The 27,339-nt window shown below is 41.1% G+C and overlaps 1 protein-coding gene across 2 annotated transcripts in view; it reads left to right on the top strand.

Moving 5' to 3' along the window:
* Positions 1-27,339, top strand: part of SLC35F1 (solute carrier family 35 member F1) — a 487,635-nt gene that overhangs the window by 429,773 nt on the left and 30,523 nt on the right. For both annotated transcript variants that reach the window (XM_077487047.1, XM_077487046.1), the window contains exons 6-7: positions 23,606-23,658; positions 25,317-25,471. In XM_077487047.1, coding sequence (XP_077343173.1) covers positions 23,606-23,658; positions 25,317-25,471 — 208 coding nt within the window. The remainder of the gene's footprint in view (positions 1-23,605; positions 23,659-25,316; positions 25,472-27,339) is intronic.

Raw genomic sequence — 27,339 nt, 5'->3', positions numbered from 1 at the left:
ATCCTTGGACGCTGGATTGCTATGCAAAGAGCATTATGTATAGCTTAGTGGAGAAGCTTTATTTTTTTGTGCAAGCAATTATGTCAGAATGTGTTAAATCATCATTTAAAAATATTGTTATGACGACACCCACGATTTATGTAGAAGACCCTTGTTTGGATTCATGTATTTTATTCTTTAAAGAATAAGTTCATTTTGCCAAAAAAAATAATAAATGTACATTTTTTGCAGGTTAAAAAAAAATGCACATTATTATTATTATTTTTTCGGATGCCTGTAAAGCATTGCACCAGCAATCAGTAGATCACTGGTGCCATGCAGGTCTCCAGCAGATCTGCCAGTGTATCTGCTTGGCCGTACATCCCCTACGGGTAAGCAGATAGAATCTGACAGGAAGCATAAATAGTGGTAGTTCATTGTAAACTACAAGCTGACAGCCGCAAAGGCTGCGGGACCATGTTGTTTTTCATGCACAGAGCCCTGTTAATCAGTGACCTGGCCGGGTGGGAGGAGCCCTGCTTGGTCAAGTTATTTTTTTACATTTTGACAGCTAGCAGGGAGGGAGAAGAAACCTGCTAGGTACTTTAGTAATATGTTACACTCCAATTATGAGTGTCACTTCAATATCCTTTAAAGAGAAACTATAGTGTAATTGTTTTGTGCAAATACTTATAATTTTAAAGTTTGCCTGAAAATAATTTTTATTTTGGCTTCCATTTTACTTCTGGGCCATGTGGTCAGAAAAGAACAATTAACATCAATGCTAAACCACAAAGATTAAATCAGTTGTAAAATAAGCTACCTAATAATTGTATTCAGTAAAAATTCATAGGTCTGAACAGTACAGAGGGAGGAGAAATAATCTGTGTGCTGCACAAAAGCCTAGTACACACGGGCCAAATGTCGGGCAGCATCGGCCAGTTCAACAGAAACCATCTGACATTTGGCCCCTGTGGGTTGGCTGGCTTCTTTTGATAGGGATATGGTATAAAAATGTATGCTGATCAGCGCCTTTAGGCAATGGTTAAGAGCGGTGACCAGAATGTTCTGGTGGGGGTGAACACAGCAGGGGAGATCGCTGTACTAACATTGCATAGTTTGTACAGCAGCTCCTCCTGAGCTGTCAGTTTTGTGTCGTTCAAAAAAAACAAAACAAAAAAACACTAGTGTGCATCAGGCTTTTATTCAACAAGTGGGTCGAATGAAAAAAAACTGACCCAATTCCACCCCCCCATCTACACAATCCTCACTATAGACATGAGATGACTGATCTGGCCAGACTAGGTGATAACCTTATGTCTTTGGGAGGTAGTAGCCGTCACTCAGTAGAGCAACAAATCTTTGAAATCCTTGTCTTAAAGCGGTGGTATACCCCGCTTTGTGATGCTTACCTGTAGGTAAAATGAATATCTCCTAAACGTACACCGTTTAGGTGATATTCACCCTGCATGCAGCCACTGTCATCAGTGGCGCATGCTGACATTTTGCAGACATCATCCTTATCTATGCCAATACACACCGTTAGCTAAATGTTAACAGTAGAAGACAATAAACCAAAAGCTATGTGTTACATGTCTATGTCATTCAGATTACACTGCATAATGTAGGACACTAGTCTGAACTGCCCTGAAAAGGGTGCACAGACAGATAGATCTACTGACAAAAGATCTTTTGCAAGCATCCTATAGTGTATACATTAAGAAAATAACTTGTGTATGGGTCTTCTGAAAGTCCTCCTTTAAAAGAGAAGTTTAAAAAGATCTGCTAACTAATAATAATACAAATAATAAGACCTTGTCAATGTATAGAAACACATTCCATGAAATCTCCATTTGCTTTCCCTGAATGGTGCAATATTTAACACAGTTACACAATAATAAAAGCGGATATATTAATATTAATTAAACCTATGTAAAAAAAAAATCTATATATTATTCAATAATATATTACAATTATATAATTCAACAATAATAACCGATTCATCTTGGTTATGCAGTGATTGATTCAGCTGTACCACCTCACCAGGATAAAATAGATTCTTTAACCCAACTTTGAGGCTTCTGTTGTCTTATAACGCCTCCCATATGTCAGGAGGGTAAACAGGCAATGACAACGATGAGACGGATGGTTTACTATATTCAATGCACTGTTGACACAAGTATGATGAAGGTCTTTCTAAAAGGAAGAAGATGACTGCTAATGATTCTCTGAGCCACTGTAAAAATCCTTTGAAGGGACTTTATCTTCAGCTGTACTACTGCCATACCAAATTGTGATGGCATAAATAAGCACATTCTCTATTGCACAGCAATAGAAAGACACATGATAATCATTTCTTTGCCATCTGTGTCTTTTTCAAGATTCACAAAAGAGAGTGTAATTTCTGTGCTTTTTTAATTACTACTGCTCTGCTCATCTTCTAAGTGGCATCATCCGAAATATGAATGGCAAGGTATTTAAAGGAAGAAACTCTCACCACAGGCTCTCCATTAATTAAAAATGACTCCATGGGATACCATCAATTCCTCCTAAAATCCAAATAAAGCGATCGATTGCAAGGATTTTAACAAACTTGTTGCTACCCGTTTCTGCTCTGAAAATATAGCCATTATGTCATGTCCTTTGCAGACTGATTCCGAATGGGAGGGGCTAGTTCATTGTAATCACTTGGTGCATCCTCAGTGTTCTTGTGAGGAAAGTTGCAGGCTCTGCATCCCTTTATAAGTATTTACCCTTTTGTAGAGTATATCACCAAAACTGAAATTCCCATTGCTGGGGGTGCCTAAAATTTGATTTGTATTGCACATCTCTGAGAAAATAAGTAATGCCACGTACACATGAGTGGAATGTACGACAGAAAAAGTCAGACGGGAGCTTTTCATCATATATTCCGATCAGGTGTATGCCCCATCAGACTTTTTACGTCAAATTCTGACGGACCTAGAAATATAACATGTTCTAAATATTTCCGATGGAACCAATTCCTTATCGGGAAAACCGCTTGTCTGTATGCTGTTCCGACGGACCAAAAACAACACATACTCTGAAGCAAGTACGAGATGGAAGCTATTGGCTACTGGCTATTGAACTTCCTTTTTCTAGTCCCGTTGTACGTGTTGTACGTCACCGTGTTCTTAGCGGTCGGGCTTTGGTGTGATTGTGTGTACGCAAGACAGTTTCAGCAGAATTCCATCGGAAAAACCTTCAGGAGTTTATTCCAACGGGAAAAATCGGTCGTGTGTACAGGGCATTGGTCAATCACGCAAACAGAAAATTACATTTTTGGAGGCGTTCTGTACACCAACTGTGTACAGAAAACCTGCAGGTTGCCATACTGTATTGAACTTTAATGAAAAGACAGCGCTATAGATTAAAAAGGAAAGGTAATCTTTAAAAATATTAAATTACAAATAGCTTGTCTAGCAATGGTATATGCTATATTAATATTTTTTATCTATATTTTTTTACATGAACACATATTTATCCTTTAGGCCATGTTCAGACAGGGCATACAATACCACACACCTGTGCGAGGCCGCCTTAACCCAAATGGGGATACAGAGGTGTTCTGTGCATCCCTATACAGGCAGTCCCATTGATATCTGTGTCCCAAAAAGATGGCTGCTCCGTAGAACGCAGACAGTACGAGTTTGGGGACCGGCACTCACTCGAATGTCATATTGGGATACAGCGACTTTGTCCATGCAGCCACTGTGACCCAATAGACGTCAATGGAACTGTCTGCACAGGAATGCACAGCACATTGCCCTGCAGGAGCGTATGGTATAATATTCTCCATGTGAATTGAACAAAGGAGATTGGATGGCTGCACTCCCACACTGTGCGATTCAGACTTAGTGATGTTGTTTTTATGGAGATTATTCAAATTTCACAAACAGGCAGGGGAGGGGGACAAATGGGTTGACGCATTATCAATACCACCAAAGCTCCATGTGAACACGGCTTTAATGTACTGCAAAATTAGCTTTTCAGAAGTGCTACTATAATAATTAAAACTGCAAGGATTTTTGTTTTTTTGAAACCCGAACAATTATGAAATCCTTGATGGAGCAAACAGGGAAAATATCAGTAGACACTTTTGCCAGCTGGTAAGCACAGTCCTTGAGCACTTTGGACCTGTGACCTACCTTACATTAACACCCAGAGTTTCCGTAATATAATATAAAAAATACATTCTCTATGTGTCTAGATTAAGATGCCCTATGTGTTATTACAGTGGGTACACCATCCACATTTAAATGGCTTTCTAGAACGTAAAATCTGATCCTCATTGGTGTGCTACCCCAATTGTCCCTCTTCTTGTGAGCATTATTGGGACAACTGCCCCACTGGTTTTCTAGAGTCTCTGGAAAATGGTTTGATACAAACTTATTCTAGTCTGTCATTAGAATGAGTCATTAGGCAGGCCACATTACCAAGCTTCAAATACAGTAACTGCTTTACCTACAAAGCTCTAATTTTATGCTTGCATAGCTCTATTCTCCTAGCACAACTAATACACATAAAGCCCATTTTATTTTTTATATCCATTTTTATTATATACTGAATTGTCAGACTCTAACCAATTCCCTTATTAGCACTACAAGGTTTACTTATTATGTAGTAATCTATATATTTCTGTGATGCCTGCATGCTCAAAACTTGTATTTTAGTCACACAAGTAAGACAAATACCATACATACTTCTTTTATATCACAGGAATTCTATTGGAGACATTAGCTCATAATTTTCTCTCCTTCACTGTTACATAGTATGATGAACATAAGAGGGCACCATAATAGTATGAGGTTGGTGCTTTTAGACCCATTTCACAATGGGCGGTTTTCAGGTGCTTTAGCGTTGGAAATAGCCTCTGTTAAGCACCTGAAAACCGCCTCCTATTCATTCAAGTGTGACTTTTTACACCCGTGACTTATTCTTTAAAAGCACAATACCCCTTCCCACACTGGTACTGACTAATATTCCAATATTTTTCTTCTCCCTCAGTTTCTCTCCCTCACACACGCTAATGTGACCCCAGTGCTGATGGAGAGGGGCAGGGGAGGGGTAAACAAAGATTCTGTCGAGGGACCCGACATCCTCCTTAACAACCAAAGACATCATTGGTTGTTAGGATGCCAGCAGATAGAAGGTTGTAATGGTGCACAATAAAAATGTGAGGCTTTGTGTAAATAAAAGGCAGGCTTTATCCACTTGTTGGTTTGCATACAATTTTAAGGCATTTTGCCAAGGAAGCCCTGGTTGAAAAAGGATGTTGTAGATTTCCCCACTGACTTTTACATGGCAGTAGCTTACTAAGGGAAAGTGACTGTAGCAATCCAGTCTTTTTGGAAGTCTTAATATGGCCATTAGCTAATTGGACATAAGAGTGTATCCCTATCCCTACTATACATAGTGCTGATACAAGGCATAGGACATCTAGTAAATTTGCATACCAAATCACACACTTTGATATCCTTATGCCAGAGCAACTTTGGCCATTTTTCTATACTTTTTGTGTGTCCTTATTTTGTAATGTTTTTGGGATTGCTCATCATCCAGTGGACTATGAAAAGCTTAGAGAAGTGGTTGTGAAAAGTTGAGCAATTTACAAAAAAAGCAGCAGATATTGTAAAAAAGAGCTTAAGGAATGTCAAATGTATTCATTTTAACATTGCTAAAAAAAAAAAAAAAAAAAAAAAAGTCCAATGAAATATTTTCAGGTTTAAATATATATGCAGGATAATGAAAATGCAAATGATAGGTAAGGGCTAGGTGTCAATTTGTCATAAACACAAAAAAATACTGCTTTAGAATACATTAAAAGAGATCAGCAAGATATGCAAAAAGTACAAATTATGATCTGCTCATTGTGGTGGCTTGGTGACAACAGTTATATGAAGATACTGGAGAGTGAATCTAATTATTGAAGTAATATAATGTTTATTATGTGGTCATTTTGACAAACTGCCAGACTGTATTGATTAGCATGTTAAAGTGACAGCTAGTTTCAAGACTAAAAGGTATTTTTCTGACAGGGACTAAAGCCTTGATTGATAGACTTTGTTATTAAATATGGTTTCATTCATTCAGCTCTGTCACTTATCTCCATTAGCATGCAGAATAATGATGTTATAATGATTGATATGGAAAATGCCTTCTAAGTTGATGGTAGTGATCTCTTCCATCCTTTCCAGTCTTATTGTTTGCATTGTACATTTCCACTTTTACTTATGCTTTACAGAAAAAAAAGCTTTTTTGCTAAAATTGCAATCATACCTACTATTGTTTTCTAGCAGTAATTGCCCATCTGAGGCTGGGTTCACACCTATGCAAATTTGATGCAGGTTTCCCCTCATCCAGTTCGCATAGCAGGTGAATGTGACCGGCTCCCTATGGAGCCGGTTCACATATCTCCATTGCGGCACTGCACAGAAACGCTGTGTGTCTTTGTCTCCGTTTCAGGGCCAAATTTAGCTATAGATTCAGCCCTGATTCATCCCTGAAAAGGACAACAGGGACACACAGTGCTCCTGTGCAATCCGCAGCCAGTTCCAGTGTGAACCAAGCCTTAAGGCATTTGGGATATAAAAAAGCAAGAATTGAAATGGTTCAAATAACCTGCCATTCTAGGATTTATTTATTTATATGGTGTAAAGAGAAATGTTTTGTTATCCCTAGGACCAATTTGAAATACGGAAGGTTTAATACTCAGAGCTGATTGTAGACAGGTCAATTATCAAGATATCATATGTTCCCAACACAGCTGCAAAAAAATATAAACATGTAAAAGGAAAAGTACAGCCATAGCTAGTTTGGCTGTACTTCTGTGGATCACTGGAGTGCAGAGAAGCCGCTGAGTTCCTCAGCCGGTCGCTCCCACACCCTCCACAGCCCAGGGATTCAGTAAGCACTGAAGGGGCAGAGCAGACAGCTCCAGCTCTTTTCTCATGGAGAACTGAACAATCAGCTGTTTGATTGCTCAGTTCTCAGTCTGGAGCTGGCAGGCACCAAATGCTGCATCCACCTAGGTAAATATGATTTCTAAAAAAAGATCTGATCTGTAGTTTGTTAATATTTTAGATCACTTTCAGTATGCTATATTAATATTCTATCCAGTGTAGCAGGGGTTGTCTATGGGCACTGGGTGCAGAAACCTCTGTGAGCTATAACGGTGCAGCCACTGGCATACACCCAATTTCCATCCATTTACAGAACATGTAGAAGATTTTACTTAGTGGGCGAAGTACTGCCAGGATGTTTTCCTGAATCCCCTGTCAGGCCAGTGCCTATGTTAATGCTTCATGAACATGGCCACAAATGTCTGTAGAGCATTTAATGTGGCTGTTTTGTCTCTGCCAGGAGTGACGGGTGTAGCATACAGTCGCCAGGCAGCCTATATAAATCAATAGAAGGAGGCTGTAGGAGTATATGCAAATAAGAGACTACATGTATACAGGGCACCTCCTCAAATGCAAATAGTCTGTGTTTGGTGAGGCACATATGGCCCTGAACTTGCGTAAACCTACTTTCTTAATATGGGGGCCTCAAGTGTGGCCCCTAGCATCACCAAAGGACTGAACATTTTAATTAAAATGGTAAGGTTTACAATGACTAATTGAAATTTCAAAGTGATGTTTTATTGATTCCTTTTCTGCTGCGGTGTAAAAACAGATGGTGACTTCGGATGAGCACTGGTGAATTGTGAAAAAATGCAGCATGTTTTTTTGGGCGATGCAGTGAAACCCACCTAAAAGTAAACATGGCACATAGAAAACATTTGGATTCTGTGCCCTTGCAGTGAATGACTTTGATTCTGTGTGGAAAAACATCAATCACCACACATAACGAGAGATTTATAGAAGTACAGCTAAAGCTCCTTTGGCTGTACTATTCTTGTGGATCACAGGAGTGCAGTTCATTCTGCACTTCTATGATCCGTTTTCAGCAGATGTCATTCAGTGTCGGCTGACCTCACAGAGCTGGTCTAGGCTCAGGAAAGATTGCAAACATATGGTCGGGATCAGCCCACATGCTTGGACCGGGACCCAGCTCAACCTCTCAGCGAGGCACTGAGGCCGGCCACTCCCACCCCATCTACAGTAATCAGCTCTCTGCTCAGGGAGCTCTGAGAACTGAGCAATTGGCAGTGTTTGATCGCCCAGTTCTCAGTCTTAGAGGCATCGGGGGACCGACTCAGCATCAGAGCGATGCTGCATCTGACAAGGTAAGTATGATTGTAAAGTTTAACAAAAAAATAAATACTGCTCTTTTAATAAAACTGGAACACTTAGAATCTGGTGCAGCTGTTCATGGTAGCCAATCAGCTTCCAACTATAGCTTGTTCATTCACTGAGGCAGCACGACTTGCAGCACAACTGCCTCAGACGACCTGGACGCGTCCGCTGCGGCGACATGAAAAATGACTTCTGTATAGAAGTCAATGCAAGTCGACCCCAAAGTCATACAGGTACCTTTTTCTAAGTCGGAGCAACTTGTGTCGCTCCGATTAGAATGGTTCCATTGTACAGAATGGGACACTACTTGTCAGGCAGCCAAGTCTTCTGACAAGTCGTCCCAGTGTGAACCGTCCCTTAGGCTTTGACAATAAACTCTGGAAGCTGATTGATTTTAATGCAGAGCTGCACCAGATTTTGCATTCTGCAGTTTTAGTAAATCAACCCCAATATTGTTTACAAGCTCTAAAACGAATGAATGAATGCTGGGTAATTCACACAGAACAACTGTATGTGCAGTTTCACTGGACAAAAAGCTATGCAATTTTTTTTTAAATGCCTCATAATTTCTGGAGGTGGTGCATGTTGGGTTTGCATATCACTCTCCCACTGCAAGTAAACTAGGTAAATCATTGATTTTAAGAGCTGCTTATTTTAAAATAATATCTTGCTTTAGATTGACTATTGAAAGGTTAGAGAGAAAGGGCATGTTATCATTTCATCCAGACTTTAGAAAGGGATTAGTCTGTATGTGGTATCATATATACCTTTCCTTTCATCCAATTGTTGTACAAGGTCTCTGGCTGCCAGACGATTGTCGACTACCATTCATTTCTCTCAAGTTATATTTTCAATTTCCATTTTATCTTTTGGATGAAAATGCAGTCTGCAGGAAATGAAAACTTTCTCATGACTCAAATAAAATAGAGGGAAACTCTAGATTCAAGGTTGAATATCAAATTAGAACACAGCGCTCACACAAAAATGAATGGACTTCTATGCTCTGTATTTTTTACAAGGCGCAATCTTATTTTCTACAGGTTATACATGCAACAAAACCAAAGTAAACTCCTAACAAAGATGTGTTTGTTGTAAGTGGAAACTAATAATGGCAGGTTGTGTAAAATAATAGTTAAAGCAGTATTAAACCCAAAAGCAAACATTTATCATATTGCAACTTAAAGCGGAGTGCCACCCAAAAGTGGAACTTCTGCTTATGTGATCCCCCAACCCCTCCGGTGCCACATTTGGCACCTTTCGGGGGGAGCGGGTACCTGTTTTTTGTTTACAGGTACCCTGTCCCCCTTCTGGGAGGCCAGGCTGGGCGAAGTAAGTCAGCAGCTCAGCCCCCCCTCCTTCTCCTTCTGCCGGGCCAGTGAGAGAGTGCAGCCCACTTCGATTATGTACAGTAGGGATCCAGGCGTGAAGCTTAAAGGCTACACTGCCAGGTTCCCTTATCAGCAATGGCAGTGGCAGCACCCAACCAGCTGATGTCAGCTATGGTGTCGACATTGCTGAACTCCAGGACAAGTAAGTGTCCGATTATTAAAAGTCAGCAGCTACAGTATGTGTAGCTGCTGATTTTTTATTTTTAAAGGGAAGAGCGGCACTCTTAACAATTCTTAGATGTGATGGCTGTATTGATTTTCTTTTTTTTGGCTTTTTCCTTATTTTCATCTGTTGATCTGGCCAGTAAGTCTGCGGTTTTCAACAGAACAAGCTCTTCTGCAAACATATTAGTTAAGAATGTTGAGACAAGCCATTTACCACTGACAGGGGTGCTTCCAATGATCAGCTTTTATTTATTCATGTAAAACCTTTATTCAAAATGTTTGCGGTAACTGCTTGTGTAACTGCAGTGTGAGCTGGAGTTCAGCTTCAATGTGTTAGTGTATCTAAATATGCTAATCAATCTAACGCTTCCCTCACCTCAGATTAACAATGCTGCTGTTCAAAGGCACCTCTGTGCTCCTTCATCCAGTGTGTAGACATTTTAAGGGCTTGTAAAAACCTTTTTGAAAGCTGGAAACGTGAGAGCTGGAACCAACAGTGAAAAATGTCCATTGTAAAGCTTCATACTGAGTTTATGCAAGTTTCGCAGCCGTTTTGAGCATTTGAGGTTAGAAGCGTTTTGAAAAATAACCTAAGGAGACCCTCCCAAATGCCCATATTGCAAGTAAAACAAGTAAATTAACTATTTCAGCCATTCTGTGAGAGAAGAGAGAGCAGTGTGCTTGTAGAAAGTGGTCTTAATTTTTGTATTTTCACTATGGATCCCATCATGAGCATGTGTGAGGAAATGCTCCTGATGTTGCTGTGGCTCTGAAGACAGGAAATTGCGTGAGAGGACCAGTTCGTCGCTACTAGACTCCTCTATTGATGCAAGCAATAGCATGTGGTGAAATGTCTGTTTTTTCAACATTTTTTTATGTTCAAAAATTATCAGAAATGTTTTCCCCTTTAAAAACGCTTATAAAAACGCCAACACTCATAAACGCGGTTACAAGCATTTGTCGTTTGAAATGGCAGTAAACTACAGTCATGAACACAAATTCTCTGCTTTCAAAAAAATTTGTACATATATACATAAGATAACGGAGAAGAGTTCAGGGGCTGCTGAAAAAAAATGCACAACTGCTCCTAAACTCTGTTTAGCAGCTGTAGTGTATATGAGGCCTAATACAGGAGGTGTGTTACTGGCCAGATCAATTCAAAATGCAGCCATTGCATCCAATTATTAATAAACTGCAATATGTATATTCCATTTTTGGGTTTAATACAGCTTTAACCACTTCACTTAGCGCTCACTGCACATTAAAAAACACTTTTTTTTGGCTGTACAGATGGCACTTACAAAAAAATCAGTGGATTATCAAAGCTGTTCACCAATTACTGCATTTATATATAAAGAGCCCAGGGCCGAAGCTATCGGGGGGGGGGGGGGGACTTGCCCCAGCGCCACATCGGAAGGGGCACCAAGGCTGACAGGAGTAAATAGAACAACATCACTACTCCTGTCAGCCCAGCGCTGGGAGGGAGGAGGAGAGAGCCGTGAGAAGGCGCGGGCTGTGTTCTCTCTCTCCCCCTCCACCTTCTTGTCAATGCAGCATGGGATCAATGGAAGGGGGGACAGCAGTGAGGGTGCAGGGCACCTGAATGTCAGCAGGTGTTTGGAGAGGGATCAGAACGGTAGGTACATGCGCCCTCTCCTATTAGCTATTGATGCGGATGTCCTGTCGATTAAGTTCACAGTCACCACCAGTGACCTGTCCCGAGGAGAACTCTGGAGAGGCAGAGGAATGTGAGAACCTGATGCAGGAGAGGAAGCTTCCTCAGATGCCACATGCTATGCTGTGCTCAGGACATGTGCACCATGCCCACCGCTACTTGTGTCGGCACTGCAGACTGTCAGGTAGTGGCGATGGTCGGTCCCTGGGGATCCCAAAGTTTCCAAAGTGGTTACAGGAGCCTTTGCAAACAGGACTGTGGCTGGAAGACAGCACATTCCCTGGTCTTTGTAAAGCCACAAGCCCAACCCACCCCCCACCTCGCACACACAACCTATCTTTGAGCTGCACCTGACAGTGACAAGAACTGTGGGGGCTCACAGATGTTGGGGGTCACATTGATCTAAGGGGGATAAGTGGGGGACTCGTATGTAAGGGGGCACAATTGTAAGGGGAAAGCTCTAATGCAAGGAAGGCACTATTGTATATGGGGACCCTGATATAAATGGGGGAATTGATGTAAGGGGGGCTCTGAAGAAAGAGGGGACACTGGTGTAAGTGGGCACTGATGTAAGAGGGGACACGGATATAAAGGGGTGAACTGATGTATAGGGAGTCTCTTAAGTAGGGACACTGAAGTAAGGAAGGACTCGGATGTAAACGGGGAGAATGAATGTAAGGAGGGCTATAAAGTAAGGGACTCCGATTTAAGGAAAAATTCGGATGTATGGGGGGACGATGATGCAAGTAAGGGGGGGCACTGATGTAATATGGAGCACTAATGTAAGTGGGGACACTGATGTAAGATGGGGCATTAATGTAAAGGGGGGACACTGATGTAAGGCGGGGCATTGCTTCATGTTGTCGAGGAAGATAGCTCTGTTTCATACCTTACTGTGTTACATGCATTAGTCACCCCCATTCTTTAAAAGCCCTCACTAGCCCCCCCCCATCCTAACTTACTCCCCCATCTCCTTGCTCCCCTTTTTATACAGACTCCTTGAACGTCTGGTCTACAACGGACTGAGTGACCACCTCACCAAGAATAACCTTCTTGATCCCCTTCAGTCTGGATTCTGTTCTTAACACTCCATGGGAACTGCTCTCCTAAAACTCACAATCTACTACTAAACAGCTACATCCAATGGATTCTATTCTGTACGCTTACTCTTAGACCTCTCTGCTACCTTTGACACAGTGGACCACCCCCTCCTCCTCAAAAAAACAAAAACTCCATGCCTGTATACTTCGCTGGTTCTCATCCTACTTATCCAACTGCTCCTTTAGTGTCACTAACTGCCTCCTCTCCATTTTCTCTGTCAGGGTCCCCCAAGGTTCTGTTCTTGGACCTCTCCTATTCTCGATCTACACCTCCTCCCTGGGTCAGGTAATATCCTCCCATGGCTTCCAATACCATCTATATGCTGACAATACCCAAATCTGTCTCTCTATCCCTCAGCTCACTCCTTCAGTCTCCTCACGTATCACTAACTTATCAGCCTGGATGTCACACCACTCTTCAAACTCAATCTATCCAAAACTGAACTCATGATTTTTCCTCCCCCACTTGCCTCTGATCTCTCTGTCAAAATCAATAGCACTATCATCAGCCCGAACCCGCATGCCAAAGTTCTAGGTGTAACCCTGGACTCTGAATTATCCTTTCAGCTCCACATCCACTTTCCAAACCTTGCCGTCTCAACCTCCGCAACATCTCCAAAATACACCCCTTCCTAACCAATGACACCACAAAACTCCCTGTTCGCTCCCTGGTCATCTCCGGCCTGGACTACTGCAATCCCTCCTCACGGGATTACCTTTACACAGGCTAATTAAATTCCCTAAGTGACTTTTGCTGTGGTATAAGGTATAGGTGACTTTATAATTGTGTTATAACGTGTGTTCCCAGTGCTGTCTCCACATCCACAATATTTTACAAAAAACACAACGCATTAATACAAATACAAGTGCAAATTTAATCTTAATGCCAAAACAAAAAAAATAATATTTTTATATATTATTGTGCAGTCCTTTGGTAGGCATTGCACCTGAAAGGGAGCTATTATTCATCAAATAATGGTCTCAATAGAGTCCGCTTATCCTTGTAGTTCTCCAGCAGGTAGGTAAAGATCCTCATATATGTTATAGGGAATCGAACCAGGAAATATCCATATTGTAATAGTGTTTATTAGGTTAAAATTGCTTTAACAGCCAATTTAAAACTTACATAACACTCCTCTTGTATGTGGGCATATACGAACACCATCCTGGAATTCAAAGAGCTGCATTTTGCGTTCCAAGCAGCACAAACCACGACTCTTTGAATTCCAGGAAGGTCTTTATAACAGGAAGCTAATTTACAGAGGCAGAGTTTCACACTGGATTACTAAACAAATTTGGAAGAAATGCACAAAGCACACAAAAGGTAAAGGGGAACTTCACTCTCTCAATCAACAGTGACTATTTGTAATCATGCTGCTAGCATTAGTAAATAGATAGAAAAAGTAAATATGATATACTTTTCCTAAACAGTTTTTTACATTTCTCCAGTTATTTCCTGGTTTCCAGGCCTGAGCAAATTATGACATACATTCCAGGAGTCTTCAGGAGGGGTTTTCTCAGATAAGCCTGCATGTCTGAGCTAAGGGCACATGGATTCCAAGAAGGAAATTCTGCTTGAACATACATCCCAACCTTCTGGGATAGGAATGAGGGACACCTATTAGCAAAAGTGTAGGCCACACCCCTCTTAAAGGAGAATTATACAAAAAAATGATCGGATAAACCCACAGGTTTTTTTTTTTTACCACTACTATTCTTTTACACTGGCTTTGGAATTTACAAATGCAGCAATTTAGAAATTGTATGAATAGTTTAGCACTGGGAAACACACTTGGATAGATAAAAGTGCATTCTATATACAACTATATACATTAGACTAAAAATGAGAGACAAATGAGGAAAAAGAGGGACACAGGGACTTTGTTCAAAATGAGGGACAGCCCCCCAAAATCAGAGATAGTTGGGAGCTATGCATGAATCACCTGCCCTTACTCAAGTTGGCCACAGCCATAAATGCAAGGGGGTGTTTAAGTGATTTTTCACCAAAATAAAGCATGGAGATGTGGATGGATGGGTTTGCTTTGAATATTACAATTTAACCAAATATCATTTTTGATTTGTGGTACTCAGGAGAAATGAGCCGAACACTCCGGAACAGAGAAAAAGTTCTGACCTGAACGGCAAACCCTATTATAGTCTATGGGACCCGAACTTAAAAAAAAATAAAAATCAAAAGTCCACATTTTGAAGGCTTATATGCAAGTAATTGGCCATAAAAAAAAAGTATGGGGGCCTGGGTACTGCCCTGGGTTGCATGTATCAATGCAAGTTTTTTTTTTATAAGATAATTTTTTATTTAAATGATGCTTAAAGTGCAACAATAAAAATGAAAAACTCCTTTAAATGTAGTGCCTGGGGAGTCCCTTTAGTCTGCCTGTAAAGTGGCGCAGCAAAACTGCCATTCCTAAAAACAAAAACATTTACGAAATTACATTTACATTTCCGGCAATACAATACCATACCATTTCCGGCAATAGAAAAATGGTAAAAAAAAATGGCATGCCCCCCCCCCCCCCCCCCCCCAGAATGATTGAATACTTTAGCAAGTAAAATAGTTCTCACTCATACATGCATTATATCTGTGTATTTAGCCATTTGACTGGAGTTAAGCTTTAAAGGTGCATACAATCAGATCTATGTTATTCTGTGATTTCAGACTCTGTTTACATGTTAAAAAGATGAACATCCATTTCTAACATAATTTAAAATAACATCTCAGGAGTACTGCTGCAATTAATATCTTACTGATCAAAAAGCACTTTCAGAAAGTGAATTTTCATGTTCTACATCTAGCGGCAAGTGAATGTTCTTCAATAAATGATAACATATGGTTACGGGGTTCAGGAGTTGTATTCCATCTACCGATTTTATAATGTATAACTAGGGAGCGATATATTAATGCTACTGATGAGCTGGGATGAATAACATTTTCTAATTTTACAAGTGCTATTTTGCGATTTGACTGTTCACACTGCTGCCTTGTGGCAACAGGACTGGAAACCCTTCCATGTGCTGTGGTGCATTACGCTCCAAAAAAATAAATAAATAAATAAATAAAAGCATATGCCCATTTGTAATTTATTATGCACCCCATTCAAATGAATAGGCTGCCTTAGCACAACATATTAACACATGGCATAATGTGCAATAATGCACTGCAGAGGTGTGAACCCAGCCTTTTTCACAGAGAGAATGTTGTTTTCTTACAATATTTAAGTTATGTGGTCAGCTTATATACAAATAGGGCTTAGCCGAGTTCTACAAATGGAATAAGGCCTCTGTCAGAGCACAGTTTAACAAGGGAACTAATAGAACTAATAGGTTGGTGAGACACATTATAAGGGATACAGGCAGGGCCGTCTTTAAGGCAAGGCAAAAGCTGCCCTGGGCCCTGTCATTGTTGTGGGGCCCAAAACAGCTGACTCATACTTGCCAACTACCCAGGTTTAAATTCCCTTGAAGTTTCATTCCTGTGCTGTGTCCCAAGTGAAGTGCTAGTACTAATGCTGCCCAGCTCTGCCCTATTGTTGTGTGCAGATGACTCACCTGTAGATCCTGTGTTTACATGTAAAGAACCGACATTCGTATGTAAATAGCAGTGACATTATTAAGTAAATAGCTTCAGCTGGCGGCATTGATATGTAAATAAAGGTGGCATTCCTATGTATATCATGCTCCCCTGCTGTGAGGAGGTGATGTGCTGTAACCTCTAGCAACTAATCAGTGAGCCGTAATGTGTGCTGTAACCTCTGGACCTCTAGCAACTAGTCAGTAAGCAGTAATGATATGCTGTAACCGCTGTCACCCAATCGCAATTGCTGCCTGATCTGATACAGAAAACTGATTTTAAGTCTAGCTGCTATTTATTGTATGTCTCAGTAGGTGGAGAGGGAAATTGCATGGGGGAGGGGCCCCAAGAAAATTTTTGCCCAGGGTCCAATCTATATTAAAGACGGCCCTGGATACAGGGGAGGTTTGCATTAGAAATGACTTTTGTAAAAGTCAGCATTTGAATACTGCAGAGGTTTTGGTTTTGGGTTAAGGGGTTCCCTTACAGAAAGAATTATATTAGGTATACTGATCAGCACCAAGCATTGCCTACTGTTATTCAAAAGATTAGATTGCAAGGAATGTTGTGACAGATTGTCTCTAATTTTTTTGAGGTAGGTTTAAAACACTACGTCTTTGAAATATTTTATATGCGTTGGATCAGTGAGTTCAGTAAATAATAATTAATACATTTTTTACTATTACTTTAGGTCCCTTTCCAGTTAGCACATTCCAACTGGAAAGTAGCTGAAGTTACAGCAGGAAATCTCATAGTCTAGTTCTAGAGATGCAGGACCTTAAGTCTTCATGCACACTGAGCACTTAGCCCTGATACATGGAGCCCTGGCGTTTAGCTGAGGGTGGAGAGTGCAGGTACCCCATTCAGCCCCGCTGCTGGCAGCCTGTAAAACACTATGGCAGGGATATGCAATTAGCGGAACTCCAGCTGTTGCAAAACTAAAAGTCCCATCATACCTCTGCCTCTGTGTGTCATACTTGTGGCTGTCAGAGTCTTGCTATGCCTCATAGGATTTGTAGTTCTGCAACAGCTGGAGGTCCGCTAATTGCATATCCCTGCACTATGGCCTCCACCCTCAGATAAACACCAGAGCCCTATGCACCAAGGCTAAACCTCTAGTGTGCATTGAGCCTTATGTCTAGTACACATAGGTCGAATGTCGGCCGACATCAGCCAGTTTAATTTTTAAAAAGTCGGACATTCTGCCTGTGTCTATGTGGACGAGCATGCTGGAAACCCAGCAGCTGACTGGCTCCTAATCAGAGCACTGACGAGAATGTCTTGGCGGGGGGGCCGCCCCCCTGTCAGAACACAATAGCTCAGCAGGGGAGATCGCTGTACTAACATTGGATTGTTACAGTGGCTCCGACCGGTGTTATGAGTTGTTTTCTTCATGTGTACTAAAACGTAGGTCCTTTTCACACAAGCTGTCTGATTTTCCTGATTGGTAGCTCCATGCAGCTATATGGACAGGCAGATGTAAAGGACTTATTTATATTTACACCTGCCTACCTCCAAGTTCATCTGGATCTCCAGGTCCAAAAGAAAAAAAATGTATAAAGCAAACTAAAACTAGTGCTAATGGAATAAAAAGTGAAATAATAAATATATATATATATATATATATATATATATATATATATATATATATATATATATATATAGCACTGACCCCGAAGGAGTGGCTGGTTTTGTTGGGCTTACCGTTACCTTCTTGACCTCGTATGCGTCTAGGGGTTTCCCGAGGTAGATGGCCCAAAGAATTGCAGAAACTGACACTGGATCCGCTTTTGGGATTTTTATTTGCAAAAAAGGGTAGACAAAACGCAGCCTCTTAATGAAGGATAGAGGGTTTAGGTAGAAAGCTCAGGTACTCTTGGAACTGCTCAAGATAGGAAGTCTCTCACTATAGAAATCCAGAGAATTACCACTCACAACTGGGTTCTCACAGCTACCGGATAGACCTTCCTCTCACTAGGCCTAGCAGCCGATAGAGTGCTTGAATAAAGCAAAGCCTCTGCCACAAACTTGCACGTAGGACGCTTGAATCAAGTCTCTGCCACAGACTTGTTGTAGAACACTTGTAGTAACTGAAGGATGTAGACAAATTTAGAGAGCCCTCATACAGTACCAGTATCTTGCAGCCGGTCCGGCGATACCATACGAGTGTAGATTCACTTGGTGTCTTTCAATTAAGCCTCCAGGCTCTTTCTGAGAAGCCAGTCTTATGCGTGGCCTTCTCCCGAAGAGTCCTCCCCTGGTTGTTTCCTCAGTTTCTGGGCCTCTCCACAGATGAGACGGCACCGGACCACCTTTGAATCCTCCTTCCAGTTACTTTGCCTTGGGCTAGCCAGCTCGAGACTTGGAATTGGATGGATCCACACCCCAGGCCATGAGAGCCATGGGGGCTGATCAGGAGGACCAGGACTAAACAGACAGAAAGATCTTCTGGACCGGAACCCAGAAGCACATGATGTCAGTACCTTAAGTACCCTCTCTCAGAATGCACAGCAGGATGACACTCCCACTGGGCTGGTTCCGAGAAAGAAATGGCACTCTATGCGCCTAGCTAAACTGCAGTGGATTCCATTTACATCCAGCCACCCATAGAGCCATCACGCATTCCACTTGTGTCTGCTGGACACAAATTGAACAGGTGCAGATATAAAAAAAAAAAACTCACATTCTTCCCATTCCGCTCCGATTCAGCAGAGGATCTGCACACAGATGTCTGTTTACATCTTTTTTTTTTGTTCACAAAAATGGAGAGAAAAAAAAAAAAAAAAAGACGCAAACCTTTCCGTGGACATAAACTGACATTGATATAAGGGGGTGGAAACCTTCAGTGACATCTGCTCATTCATAGACATACATTGTGGTTTAGTCCGAATCCTTAGGATAAATTGACAGATGAATCCAGACTGAGCGCCCGTGTTAAAGGGCCTGAAAACAAATATCTGTGTTCATATGGAACCATTAATCAGCGCAGGCTACAGTTCCCATTATTCAAGAAATTGTACTAGTGTAACAGCTCGTTCACACCAGAACACGATGCAGGAAAACTGCAACTCCCTTTTTTTTTTCTGTACAACCTTTATTTTTTATTTATTTTTTTAAGTACACTTCCCTTATGTCCCTATATAGCAGCTCAATGCACTTCACGTGACAGTGCCATGGGGTACATGTCTGCATTTTACCGTAGTTGCAATGTGAATGGGGCACACAGAAAACCATTGCTTTCTGTGTTTCCTTGGGGTGACAGGCATTTTACAATGCAATAAAATGCCTGTCACTGCACTATGTGTGAATTCACCCAAAAAGTCAGCTGGTCAAATTTCACCAGTGTTTCTAAGGGCAACAGCACTTGCCTCATACTCCTGAACAGCCATTGGCTCTTTCAATACACTAAGGGGTTGATTTACTAAAGACAAATAGACTGTGCAATTGCTCCAAAGCGTAGTAAATAAGGTAAAGCTTCACTTTGCAAAGAATACCCAATCACATGCAAGAAAAATTAAAACAACTGCATTATTGCTTGCACATGATTGGATGAAAGTCAGCAGAGTTTCTGCTCATTTACTAAGCTCTGGAGCAATTGCTCTTGCAGAGTGAAACTGCCCTTTGCAAAGTGTACAGTCTATTTGCCTGATGTTTATACTGGTCCATGGCAAATTCCCAAATTTGCAGTTTGTTTGGGCACATGTGAGGCTTACCTAGGTGGTGAAATCTCCTCCAGCCACATAATTCTGTTTCTCTTTTCAGCAATGCCCTTTCTTGGGAGCATCACACTGCAGACACACAGCTTACAAAGTCCATAGCAGCTTGCACAGTTCCAGCAAAAACCATGCACTGTCACTTTAAGGGCTGCTCTTACTTTACCTCTTGTAGGTATACAACACCTGCAACACACAATTTGCTGCATCAATGGCTCTTTATTAGAGTGTGAATCGTTTATCACTGAAGATTTTTCATCAGCAATCTGCATACTTCACTTCTTGCCTGCACCCAAGCATCAGTTTTGGGAATCTAGCTTTAAACGTGGAGCTTTAACAACTCAGTACATACACCAACTTGCGTGTTAGGACTTTGTGACAACTTTTGTTTAAAATAAATAATTTTACAGAAGAGATGCTCTTCCAAGGGTTCTCAGCACATCACAAAATTCAGCCTCCTGGCTACTGAGTTGCCCAACAAGTCTCATCAGCGGTCTGGTCAAAACAGGCTTGAACAAAAGCTCCTTGTGTCACACACTGCTACTGCAAAAATTGATTTCACTCATGCATCGGTGTGGTCACTGCATGCCAAAAGAGACTCTGCAAACATATACTCTGCCCCTATACATCATGGCTAGATGAACTGACTGCCCTTTGTTGGACAACAACCACAATCAACCTTACACCTGGTCAGGGGCTCCTTGCATGCAAAAACCAAGCTTTATCTGCCTCCATCCAAAATCATATAGCCGTAGCCTGTTACAGAGGGCAATTGGCAAAAGATGCCTTTACTGGGTCCATGCCAGCTTTAAAAAATTAGATTTGACCTTTACACATTCCATATTTTATTATTTTTTATGCACACATATGTGGGCACTTATTAAGGTTTATAAGTAGTATTGAACCAATTAGGGTTCAACATACACATAATCTTGTCTGTCTAATGGGAGAGCTTAACTTAAGTTTAGGTATTGTGGTGGGTCAAGAGAGACTATTACTCGAAAGGTATCTAAAGGAGGTAGCCACCAGTATCTGCTGGGCACATCCTGGCAAGGGATAAACTAGTGGATTCAGGGGCATAAGGACTGATTTGGTCCAGTTGATACTGAAACTGGGAAAAATCTCAGAATCTATTAATAAGGAACAACAGGGCCTGCAAGGATCCAGCAGTATCTCTCAAGTACAGCAGGGTGTCATCAGTATATAAAGATATTTTCTCTTCTGTTATACCTCTGCAAAACCCAACAATTGCATCAGATCTACAGGTCATAATGGTCAGGGGTTCCACTGCCAGGGCAAACAGGGGCAATAGAGGGCACCTCTGCCACGTGCCCCTCCGTAGATGGAAGGCTGCAGAGTGATTGTTACTTATACAGAGTTGAGCTCGGGGGGGGGGGGGGGGGGGCGGCATAAAGTACAGTGGGAAAAATAATTTTATCCCCTGCAGAATTTGTAAGTTTGCCAACTTTCAAAGAAATTAAGGATCATTTTTTATTATAGGTGTATTTTAAATGGGAGAGACAGAATATCAACCAAAAATCCAGAAAAAACACATGATACAAATGTTATAAATGGAGTTGCAGTTCGGTTAGTAAAATAAGTATTTGATCCCCTACCAAACAACAATAATTGTGGCTCCCACAGACTGGCTACAGTATGTGCTCCTGTGGTACACAGATTAGTCCTGTCAATTTAAGAAGGTGCTAATAACAACAACTTATGTGTATAAAAGACACCAGTCCACAGAATCTTTTTCTTCCATTCAAACCTCATCATCATGGGCAAGACCGAAGACCTGCACAAGGCTGAAACGGGCTACAAGACCATCAGCAAGAAGCTTGGTGAGAAGGAGACAACTGTTGGGGCAATTATTCGCGAATGGAAGAAATACAAAAAGACCATCAATCACTCTTGGTCTGGAGCTCTATGCAAGAGTTACCTCATGGGGTAAGGATGATAAAAGTGAGGGATCAGCCCAAACTACACGGGAGGAGCTTGTGAATGATCTCAGGGCAGTTGGGACCAAAGTCACCAAACAAACCATTGGTAACACAATACGCCACCATGGAATCCTGCAGCAACCGCAAGGTCCCCTTCCTCAAGAAGGCACATGTACAGGCCCATCTGAAGTCATATGAGACCAAAATTGAGCTCTTTGGCATTAACTAGACTCACTGTGTTTGGAGGAAGAAAAATGCGGACTATGACCCTAACAACACCATCTCTACAGTCAATACATGGACAGGGCCATATATTGCAAAATCTTGGATGAGAACCTTCTCAGCCAGAACACTGAAGATGGGTCTTCCAACATTACAATGACCCAAAACATACCACCAAGGCAACAAAGGAGTGGTTCAAGAAGAAGCACATTAAAGTCATGGAGTGGCCTAGCCAGTCTCCAGACCTTAATCCTATAAATTTATGGAGGGAGCTGAAACTTTGAGCTGCCAAGAAACCTTAAAGTGTAAGTTCACAATTACAGAAAAATCTGTAAGGTGAACTTACACAGGACCCCCTCCCTCAAACCCCCCCCCCGGTCCCCCCATCCCACTGACCTGCAGCTCGGCAATCTCCCATTCTGAGGCCTGCTATAGCCGTCTCACGGCTTAGAAATTCCCGGAGCTCCCTCCCCCTCCTCACCCCCACCCCCCTGTCCCGCTGGCCTGCAGCACAGCAATCTCCCGTCCTTAAGCCCTGCTATAGCCCCCTCACAGCTCCAGAGCTTAGAAATACCCTTGGCATTCACGCGTCTTCTTCCCCACTGAGAGGACGGGCTACGCGGGTATTTCTAAGCTCTGGAGCTGTGAGACGGCTATAGCAGGGCTCAGAACGGGAGATCACCGAGCTGCAGGTCAGTGGGATGGGGGGACCGGGGGGGGGATGGGGGGACCGGGGGGGGGGAGGGGGGGTTGAGGAGGGGTTCCTGTGTAAGTTCACCTTTCTGTAAAGAAGAGTGGACCAAAATCCCACCTGAGATGTGTGCAAACCTGGTAGCTACAAGAAACGTTTTACTTCTGTGCTTGCCAACAAGGGCTTCTCCACCAAGTGCTAAGTCGTGTTTTGCTTGGGGATCAAATCCCTTTTTTACTCACTGAACTGCAACTCAATTTTATAACATTTGTATTGTGTGTTTCTCGATTTTCGGTTGATATTCTGTCTCTAACATTTAAAATACACCTATGATAAAAATGATAGACCCTTCATTTCTTTGTAAGTAGGCAAACTTACAAAATCTTCAGGGGATCAAATGATTAATTTTCCCTACTGTATATGCACCCAATTCATAAATTATCTGCTAGACCAAATCTGGATAGCACTTTCTAGAGGTAAGGCCACTCAACACTGTTGAAAGCCTTGGGAACCTCCAAGGAGAGAATGGCCATACCCCCCAGTTTGTCCACCGGAATTTGCATATATATTACATAAATGTAATCAGACAAGGCATGTGTAAGATGACATTGATCCGCTTACAATACCATTTTTTTAGTACAAGTGTCATTTATGGCCTATAGCACCACGGATAAAAACCTCCTTTGCAACACCACAAACCAAGCTCCTTTATATGTATGTCTTTTGGTGTGCTCCTGACATTTTGTCCCCTTATCAAAATGTCTCCAGTTCCAGTGTACCAGTAAAATAATTTATATTCTTTTTTTATTTTATTTTTGATGTGCCCTATTTTAAATTGACTTGTTGTAACATGTCTATAAAAACAATATATTTTCTTTCTTTCAGAGCAATAATGGAACACAAGGAGTTGTTAAAGGTACCTTGGGACTGGCAAATAGGTAAGGCATTTCAATGTTGTCATTATAATGCCTAGCTAAACAATGAGCAGAGTCCCTGCCATTTATCAGAGCTGGAGCTGCTTCATAAAATTTCCAAAATGAGCTCTCCACCTACTGGCTTATATAACATTTACTGCACTATTATCGTAGACAGAGAACTGCACCAGGAGGAGACCCTTGTGCAGAAATAAAAATCACACAGGATGACACTTTCTTTCCTCTATCTAGCAGGAACCACAAGAATACAGAGACGATTAACAGCAATGACCATAAAGACACAAATACTTAGACAAAATTTCACTGTACAAGTCTCATAAAATAAAATTGCCTAGAGCAAACTATGCATAAAACACACAAATGAGATATCAGTAAATTGTCTCCTCAACCATATATCCAAGTCTGCCTAAGCTACTACTTAATAGAGCAAGAATTTTAATTTGTTTCCTTAAACTAGTCAGTATAATGGCAGGAAATAAATCACATTGAAATTCATAGATCTTTTTCACTCCTTACATTACAATGTTGTTTATATGAGCGCATAGACAATATCTCAACAACATGCATGCAAAATAGAAATTGTATCTATATGTATTTATTTATATGTGTCTATTCTGGGATTTAAAGTATAAATCGCCAGCTTTGCAGCCATTTTAATGATGGCTCAGATTATTTAGGAGATGTAAAACAGCTGTACTGGGCGTATATAAATGATACTGCCCTTTTGAAAAGGCTCTAAGCTTTTTTCCACAAACATGGTATAAGATTATTACTACAACAAAACTCAACTGCAGGCTATTTTTTTCTTATCTTTACATCTGAGCGAGCCCCGAGGGTGTCGCTGCCAAATGCGACTGAGGGCTCATTCACAAGTGCAGCAGGAACTGCTACTCCTCTGAAAAGCAACCCCAGTGTGTTTGACAGGTGGTGAGGAGGCGATATGTTACCTCCTCACCTGATTTCAACCCACGATTAATGTGTGTCAGGTGGTGACACTGGGCCCGGTAATGTTTGACTTCTCCCATGTTGTTCAGGTGGATCTCTACCTCTTTCAGGTTGCCTACCCCTGCTATTAAGCATCTGTGAGGCATTCTCAAACAGAAGGTGTAGGAGTGCAATGTCTCTAACATCCACCAGCTCCGTAAATTTGTCATGGAAGAGTAAAAGAGGACTCTTTTGGCAACCTGTGAAGCTCTGGTGAACTCCATGCCCAAGAGGGTTAGGGCAGTGCTGGAAAATAATGGTGGCCACACAAAATATTGACACTTTGGGCCCAATTTGAACATTTTCACTTAGGGGTGTACTCACTTTTTCTGCCAGCGGTTTAGACATGAATGGCTGTGTATTGCATTATTTTGAGGGGACGGCAAATTTACACTGTTATACAAGCTGTACACTCACTACTTTGCTACAATGTAAAGTGTAATTTCTCCAGTGTTGTCACATGAAAAGATATAATAAAATATTTACAAACATGTGAGGGGTGTACTCGCTTTTGTGAGATACTGTATCCATTTACTAAAATGTACGGAAGCCTTATACATGGTAATATTTTTTATACATCTCTTTTATTCTTAATAAAAACCCTTGTATACGAAAAATACATTGGATATAAATGACAATAAAACAATAACTGAAATGGTATGCCTCCTATTTCACAGGACTCCTCTATGTGGGATTCACAGCCTGCATGTTTGGCCTGTATAGTTTCATGCCTTTGGTTATAAAGAAAACCAGTGCTACTGCAATCAATCTCTCCATGTTAACAGCGGAACTCTACACATTTTTCTGTGGCCTCTTCTTATTCCATTATAAGGTGGGTGCAAACACTACTTTGGTTTTTTAATCATATAAATTTTATTGAGAAAAATTTTACAAACTTAGCAAAAAAAGTACAAAAAAAAACCCCAGCATAAAAACACAAACAAACCTAGAAATAAATAAAAGGAAAAACAAAACAAAACACACAGCTATCAAAAATGAATCGCGCAGTTTCCAGATTAAATTGAACAGGCCTTGAAGCTCTACATACCAATAAATTATAAATTTCTCTAGTTACACAGACAGATTGGAGCCCAGTCATATAAATCAAATGTTTTGGGGGGGATTTCTTATGTTTATATGCCAATTCCTCCCTTCCTAATTTATAATTGATTGCATCGATCTACTGAGCAATTGTTGGCAGGGTTTTTGATATCCATTTCTGTAATATGAGTTTGGTCCGCAACCACAATTCATGTATTTCTAATGGGAATTTAACGTCTGGTATGATCAGCAATAAAGCTATTTTTGAATCAAAACAGACATGTGTAGAGCATAAAATATTTAAGATATCAAATATGTTCTCCAAATATTGATACAATTTAGGACATCACCATATCATATAAATTAATATTCTCATATCAGTAGTACATCTTGGGCAATTTAATGTGGTTGCTTTATGCCAGGAATATAACTTTAAAGGGGTATAGTGAGATCTATGACTAATAAATAACTGAGTAAACCACTGAGAGGAGGATAGAGAGACTGGTCAAATTCTTCAGAGCTTGCTCCCACTCCTCCTCAGTGAGAACATCCAGGTCTCACACCACTTCTCGAAACTACTATCCTGTATATTCATGCTAGCTGTTTGTATAGAATAATATAAATCAATGATTTCCTGTTTAGAGCATCCTGTGGACACTGCCATAGTCAAACTAGGGGAGGGTTTATATTTACACAATAAGGTCGCTGCCTGGCTTTTCAGAGCATGCCATAGCTGTAGATAAAGAACTGGGTAGAAAGTACAGGCCAGCAGCTTCTCCATAGAAAATATTTATTTAAGCATTACAGCAATAACATCATCCAAAAATTCTGATGCGTTTTGGCCTTAGGCCTTCATCAAAAGCAGAAAAAAAAAAAAAAAAAAAAAAAAACGACATTAACCGCTTTCCGACCAGCCACCGCAGTTATACTGCGGCAGGTTGGCTCCCCTGCATGAGCTTCCGTAGCAATACGTCGGCTTGCGGGGTCAGGATAGCAGGTGGCACGCGCACGCTCGCTGCACAGCGGGGGTACTGATGCTCGTGGCAGACGGTCGCGAAGACCGCCGGCCACAAGCGATCGTGAGCAGTAGACACAGAACAGGAACAAGTGTGTGTAAACACACACTTCCCTGTTCTAAGAGGAGTGACAGATCGTGCGTTCCTATTAGCTAGAAACCATGGTCGCCACTTCCTCTAGTCAGTCCCCCCCCCCCCTTCAGTTAGAATTACCTCCCAGGGAACACAGTTAACCCCTAGATTGCCCCCTAGTGTTGACCCCTTCACTGCCAGTGACATTTTTACAGCAGTCAATGCATTTTTATAGCATTGATCGTTATATTAATGCCAATGGTCCCAAAAATGTGTCAAAATTGTCTCATGTGTCTGCCATAATGGCCAAGTCATGATAAAAATCGCAGATTGCCGCCATTACTAGTTAAATAATAAAAATGCTATAAATCCCATATTTTGTACACGCTATAACTTTTGCGCAAACAAATATATGCTTTTTGCAATTTTTTTACCAAAAATATGTAGAATACATAGCCTAAACCGAGAAAAAATTAGTTTTTTTTTTTTTTTAAAAAAGGGATATTTATTATAGCATAAAGTACAAAATAACAGAAAATTTATATCAAATACTTACCGTAATTTTCCTTTC

Source organism: Lithobates pipiens, unplaced genomic scaffold, assembly GCF_037356315.1.
Source record: "Lithobates pipiens isolate NorthernLeopardFrog02 unplaced genomic scaffold, aLitPip1_a1.2 Scaffold_18, whole genome shotgun sequence".
In the NCBI taxonomy this organism is placed as follows: Eukaryota; Metazoa; Chordata; class Amphibia; order Anura; family Ranidae; genus Lithobates; species Lithobates pipiens.
The sequence above is the reverse complement of the archived record's forward strand: the minus strand, read 5'-3'. Positions and strand labels throughout refer to the sequence as shown.